The sequence below is a fragment of the Acyrthosiphon pisum genome, chromosome A1 (genome assembly GCF_005508785.2).
Source record: "Acyrthosiphon pisum isolate AL4f chromosome A1, pea_aphid_22Mar2018_4r6ur, whole genome shotgun sequence".
NCBI lineage: Eukaryota > Metazoa > Arthropoda > Insecta > Hemiptera > Aphididae > Acyrthosiphon > Acyrthosiphon pisum.
The window spans coordinates 21491193-21498207 of NC_042494.1; the positions used below are offsets into that span (position 1 = coordinate 21491193).

The 7015-nt window shown below is 29.6% G+C and overlaps 1 protein-coding gene across 2 annotated transcripts; it reads left to right on the forward strand.

Moving 5' to 3' along the window:
- The first annotated feature begins 3033 nt into the window (after positions 1–3033).
- On the forward strand, positions 3034–4870 carry LOC115033674. 2 transcript variants are annotated; one of them, XR_003838969.1, is made up of 6 exons: positions 3035–3296; positions 3478–3677; positions 3756–4002; positions 4070–4307; positions 4385–4451; positions 4739–4870. XR_003838969.1 is itself a non-coding variant. In XM_029486799.1 (5 exons), exons 1-5 carry the CDS (start codon positions 3232–3234, stop codon positions 4397–4399), a joined length of 765 nt encoding a protein of 254 aa, XP_029342659.1. In that variant the 5' UTR covers positions 3034–3231; the 3' UTR covers positions 4400–4669. The 2 variants fall into 2 exon arrangements, 1 of the variants encoding a protein (XP_029342659.1); XM_029486799.1 differs by lacking the exon at positions 4739–4870 and having other exon boundaries at positions 3034–3296; positions 4385–4669.
- Positions 4871–7015: the final 2145 nt, after the last annotated feature.

Sequence of the window (7015 nt, forward strand, 5' to 3'; positions counted from 1 at the left end):
AAAATAACAATATTTTTTGTATAATAGGTACATGTGACTGCATGTCACGCAAGTGACTATAAATTATTTATAAAAAATATTGTTCAAAACAAAAGTTATTCCAAAAGTCAGTTCTATCTGTTACACCCTGTATATTGTATGAATTATTTTTGTGTCATATTGAAATATTTTGCGTATTTATTATACTCTGTCGTGCAAATTGGTGTATACGTACTTAACTATAATACCTAAAACTGCAGTACGTACACATTCCACACTCTGCTGAATTTTTCTCGCAATTCGGTGTATAATGTTATGATATTTATAGTTGAGTGATGATGAGTGATGATGACCTATTAATTATTATAATATATTATACACAGCTTACAGAAACGTTTTGAATCGAAAATGTGCAGTAAAAAACACGATTGCGTTCAACTTTATTATGTGAGATGCAGGGCAAGGCTAATAATGCGCATGGAAGCGATTTCGTTATATTATATACAATTATACAATGTTATCATCACTTCGAAATGTTGAAGGAAAAAAATTTTTTATTACAAATTTTTCTCGGCCAGCGACGGTCGCAGCGAGGTTTATGTTTTTATAGGCAAATAGTACAGATCAACCCACCTCTAGTAAATACCTACTGATAATTATAACATACGCCTAAACTTCCAGCCATCTCCTACCAACGATAATACTACCCCTAACCTAACTTCTCTCAAGGTGGTTGCAGCCGTGACTTTTGATTAAGGGGCAACCATTCAGGCAATTTATAGTTACGTTGCTCGAACCCATACATAATAAGGGAAAAATTAAATCAAATACAGCGGAAATGATCTGTGATCGAAATTGATCACAATGATCAAAATTATCTCTTTATATAAAATGGGTAAACATAATTCAGGTCGCATATTGAACTTTGATCTTTGAGTTAACTTTAAACATTGCTAGATAAATGTATTTTAAAATCTCAAAAATGTGTGATTTGGAAACGCGTTACTTAGTTACACCTTCTGAAAACAGATTTTTTAAAATCGGAGTTTAATCTGACCTACATAAACTCTTCGTCTTTAAATAATACTTGAACATATAAATAGTGATGTAGGCAATGATTGGTGGGAATGACGTAGATACCATATATATGTGTTAGTTAATAATATAATTTATGTTGCGTGAGTAGGTACCTATGTTGCTACCTATATAATTTGTAAGTACCTATACGAAATCATTACCTTCCCAAAATCCTAAAACAATTGCGTTTTTAATAATATATAGGTGGACAAAATATGTAAGTAATACAAATTAGAAAATTCTGGTGCGTGGGTGGAGGACAAATTTCAATCGCTCTCTACCCCCCCCCCCCCCAGCTTTCCGCCTAGCCAAACAACAATATCAGGTTTGCGTGTCAATAATAATGTGTAAAACACCACCTGCTCGCACCTAAATTAGCTATAAAAGTATTAAAAACCGTAATAACACGCGGCATAATATTATTATAATATAACACATCTCTAATACGTGTGAACTAAAAACTATACTCTATACCTAGTATGCGTTTAGGAACGTGACGTTTGTGTAAAATAATAATCCTTCTTACATAATAATATTATTATATTGCCTGCGTTGCAACTACCTACCTACTTATAAGTTACCTATACGTAATAATGTATGTAATGTTATACGTTTAAGCCCGTTTCCGATCATATTTTTAATAGGCAATTTTTTTTTATCGCCGTTCGCCAATGGTTTGTACTTCGGGTGGTGGCAGTATTCCACAATGGTGGGTATTGTGTTTGTAAGTACATCGACGCATAAAATATAAAATGTTATTGCAATAGTCGTTATTCCCGCGACGACGACGTACCTAATTATAATATAGCGTTCGCGGGAATATAAAAATAACTTATGCAAATTTACGGTTTGGTGCGTATTGGTTCGTTATTATTATTATTATTTACCGAATAAAAATGTGATAAAACGATAGTAATTACGCACGGCTTAAACTGTTCAATGGTATATTAAATACGATGTATGATGTATCCAACTCATAGATATCGGCGAGCGATAAACAATTGCATTTTTTTTTAAATTGTATTAAAATAATAATTATTTTATTATGCGCATCGCGGAAATACATAATATAAGTATACCGTTTGCGCGCTAATAACATCACGACCACCGTTAATTATATAGTTATTAAAGAATTTACAATTATCATTATAATATAATATCATTATCGAGATGATATTTCTGTGAACAGAAATACTTAACCGTCTTGACCCTCAATAAAATAATTAATGAAATTTATCGAATTTATTTGGTGCACGTGATTTGCGTCGATATGTTATTATTATCCTGCACTGTGAGAATCCGCAGGTGGTGTGATTTTCGCTTCTCAGAATTTCAGCAGTACTTTAAGTAAAGAGTATAATAAATAATAATATATAGAACACAGCCCCGCCGATTGAGTAGTTACGTCATAACAATTTTATCGATCTTATTATATTTTAATTGTATTTTATATTTTTCCACGGCCGGAGTGCATGTGGATGCACGTTAATTTATATTTCACAATATAGGTTATTTTTTATTACATTAAATTGATGAAATAATTCATATCCTACATCTTGCGATATCAAGATTATTGTAATATAACATATTTAGATGTATAACTATAAAAGTATAATTGATTGATATACAACATTTAAATTACAACTTATGATGACTAATAACATAACTATAGTATTATATTGCCTACATAATATAAAAACGTGTACTATGTTCAGTAATGACTAATTAGCTGTTATTTTACAATTTTTTTTCCAATTTTTCGCCTTTTGTATTATCATTTATTTTTCGAATCTAGATTTATGGAGTTGTAAATTTTTGGATTTATAGATTCTATACCACAAATATTTGACCGAAAAAAATGTGAATCTTAACATCGTATGTCTTAAGGGTGTCGCATAGACATATAATAGAATAGACCAGGAATGAAGTGAAAAGTGTGAAGCCAACATGTCTATATAAATCTGCGGTTTTATCAAAGAGATTATAACTTTAGTATCACTGATAGTCTATAGATAAGACATAAATTCTGTGATACTATGTTCAATACGAATTTAATTTAATTTAATTGTTTAATACGTTATTTAAAAATTTTGAATTGTATACCTATTGGCTATTACTCAAAGTTGAGTTTGCAAATTTTGCGCTATTCACTTATGTAAACTAAAGACTTTTACCATGGTACAAAAATGTTGCGTTTGCAAAGCGCAACGATCAAGTGAGAACGATATCACATTACACAGGTATATATCCATTATCCTAATTATATAGTAATTTCTATTTTGTTACTCATAAAATGCATAACCATAGCTGTATACACCCTCATTAGATGTTAGACATTTATATATTAATACAAACATATATAATATATTATTATTGTTTAAATTATGATATATTTTATTTATTTATATATTCTTCATGTAGTTTTCCAAAAGACAAAATAGTTCTTCACAAATGGATTTTGAACCTTAATAAGAACTATATCTTTACACCAACTGTACATACAAGAATTTGTAATAAGCATTTTGATGAAAATGATTTCATTAATACCGACAAACTAAGACGTCTAAAACCAGATGCTATACCAACCAAAATTATGGGTGTTCGTCGTTCGTTGTTGTCAGGTAATATATAGTTAGGTACCTGTACCTATTTATTTTTATTACATATATTAATATATTATTTTTTATTTTGTGTTATAGATTTCCAAAGTTCTTCAAGTGAATATGTGTGTGATCCATCTACCTCAAATGAGCAATTATTAGATATGCCAAATGATATCTGTGAGACTGTTTTAGTTCAGACAACGATTAAAAATACAGAAATTCTAGATGTCCATAGTTCTTCACGTGAATATTTATGTGATTCATCTAACTCAAATGAGAAATCATCAGATATGTCAAATAATATCCATGATAATAATGCAGGCAAAAATATAACTGATACCAAGTAATGTATTTTGTAAGAAATACAACTATATACTATTGATTTAATATCCATTTTACTATGGTTTTAGAAAACGTAAGTATTATCGTTATATTGGAGATTTCTCGGAAGACGACTTGGAAACCCCAAGGAGAAGGAAACTGTTTTGGAAGACACATACTAAATTGCTGGATGAAACAAAACAGAAAATCAGATGTCTTGAACAAAAAAATCGAAGATTGGAGTCAAAAATCACTTGTTTAAATTCATTAGTAGATGAACTTAAACAAAAATATCAATTAAATGCTAGTTATTCTGATATTTTAAGGGTAAATAATAATTTACTTACAATTATATTTTAAAAATAAATTGAAGTGAACAATTCATAAAAATATAAAATTTACAGAAACCATTGCACTGATAGTACTACTACTACGACTGTGTTATATACATAATATAAACAGTTTTTTCCTGTAAGTGTTTTTTACTGACATATGTCTGCTTGAGGCTTGCTTAGTATAGCTTTTTTAAGAACTAAAATTAATTATTTATCACTTCCACACTAGTTATTGAGCTATAATATTAATTATGCATAACATTTTTAAGTATATACATTTTAAAATATCTATGCATTGTTATGCATGTTATTATGCTTCCATGATAATTATTGAGCTATAATATTTACTTTGCATTACATCTTAAAATATATTATGTACATTATTTATGTATATTTTTTGAAATTTAAAATTTTTTTTTGCAGAATATTGGCACTGAAGAGGAAAAACAACTACTTATGAGGCAACTACATATGTCAAGTGGGAAATCTATCAGTCCAATTCTTAGAAAGTTTGCGATGACGTTACATTTTTATTCGCCTTCTGCATACGCCTATGTTCGAACAGTATTCAATAAAGCTTTACCTGATGTGAGTACTATTAGGAAATGGTATTCAAAAGTAGATGGTTTGCCTGGTATGACTAAAGAATCTTTTCAAGCAATTTCATTAAAAGTAAAAGAACTAAGAGAAAACGGTAAACAATTATATGGTTGCTTAATAATGGACGAAATGAGTATTAAACAACATGTCCACTGGACTGGCACTCGACATCAGGGATATATTGATTTTGGGTTAGGTGGTAAAACAGAAGAAATGGATAACTTACCTTATGCAAAAGATGCTTTGGTCATATTAGTTGTTGGCATGAACAGTAGTTGGAAGGTACCAATCGCCTATTACCTTATAAATGGAATTTCCGCTGAGGAAAAAGCCAACATTATACTCAATTGTCTTCGAGAACTTGATACAACAGGGATTATAATAAAAACATTGACTTTTGATGGTGCTGCCAATAATCTGTCAATGGCATCAGAATTAGGAGCAAAGTTGCAATACTCAGAGTTAAAGCCATATTTTTTACATCCATCTACAAATGACAAAATTCACATAATACTCGATCCATGTCATATGGTTAAACTGCTGAGAAATTGCCTCGGAGACTGGAAGATATTATACAACAAGAAGGGAGAAATTATTAAATGGAGTTACTTTAAAGGTCTTGTAAATCTTCAGAATGAAAGTGGTCTACATGCTGCTACAAAAATAAGAAATCGCCATATTTTTTATTTTAAGGAAAAAATGAAAGTTAGACTTGCTGTGCAAACATTTAGCACCAGTGTAGCTAATGCAATCTCATTTTGTATGAATGATTTGAAGCTAGACAATTTTCAAGGCGCTGACGCGACAATAGAATTTTGTTTACGTGTCAATAACATTTTTGATATACTCAACACCAGAAATCTTTTGAGCAAGAGTAAATATACTAAAACAATTAGTCAAAGGACCAAAACTGAAATTCTTCAATATATTGATGAATCAATTGATTACTTATCTACGATTCAATGTATTGAAAAATTACCAAAATGTGGTCGACGGTGTATATTAAATTCTGAAAGAAGAACTGGGTTTTTAGGACTTATTATTACTTTAACTAGCCTTAAAAGCTTAGTATTGGAGCTAATTGATACAGAATATCTTAGCTTCATTTTAACATATAAGTTCAGTCAGGACCATTTAGAAATGCTGTTTTCAGCTATTCGGGCCAAGGGAGGATTTAACAATAACCCTACAGTCTCCCAATTTGAAGCAGCTTACAAATCTATAATCATACATTCAGAAATTAAATCATCATCCAATGCAAACTGTATGGCATTAGATGATACCACAATACTTAGAGTATCTAGTAGCAATATTAAGGTTAAAGATACTCAACCAGAATTATTAGATTTATTGTGTGTTGCTGGAACAGAAAATTTAGAAACTACTGATTTATTGTATGTTTATCAGCATAGCAATTTTATTAATGATGTAGTAGCCTATATTGCTGGCTTTGTAGTACGCAAAATAAAAAAAACTATTTTATGTGATACATGTGCTGCAGAGATAGAAATTGAATCATCAGAATCTAAACTTTTGGATCGTAAGAATCATGGTGGATTAATCAAAGCAAGCTCTGATGTTATTGAACTTTGCAAAATTTCTGAACGCACCATCAGACATTTTAAAGCAATTGACAAAAGCAATGTTGTAAATAAAATAACATTAGAAGCCATGAAATATATAAATATTAACAAATATTTTACAAATCTATCAATTCATATACTGGATCAAGAACCATTAAATAATCACGTACTTCAACTTATAAAAATTATTTTAAATATTTACTGTAAATTACGTTTGCATCATATTAATTCTAGTACTAATGACATTGATCAGAAAATACGTAATCATTATACTAAATTAATTTTATTTAAACATCAATAATTTGTAATAATATTAAAATGTATAAAATAATTTATCATCTTTAAGTCTGTTAAAATTCACCCACCTATTGTTTTTTTATTACAATATACCTAAACTGAAAAGTAATCATATCCACTTATATGTCTGAGTTAATTATTCAAAGCCTAATATTTTCCTATGAATGTAAAGTGTGTATCTTGTGTTAAAATTCATTCATAAACCCTTGTGTTCAGTCAA

Coding starts and splice junctions, on each gene's coding strand:
- LOC115033674 (XM_029486799.1), top strand. CDS start 3,232: ATGGTACAAAAATGTTGCGTTTGCAAAGCGCAACGATCAAGTGAGAAC. Junction 3,678..3,755: donor TCGTCGTTCGTTGTTGTCAG/GTAATATATAGT, acceptor TTTGTGTTATAG/ATTTCCAAAGTTCTTCAAGT. Junction 4,003..4,069: donor AAAAATATAACTGATACCAA/GTAATGTATTTT, acceptor CTATGGTTTTAG/AAAACGTAAGTATTATCGTT.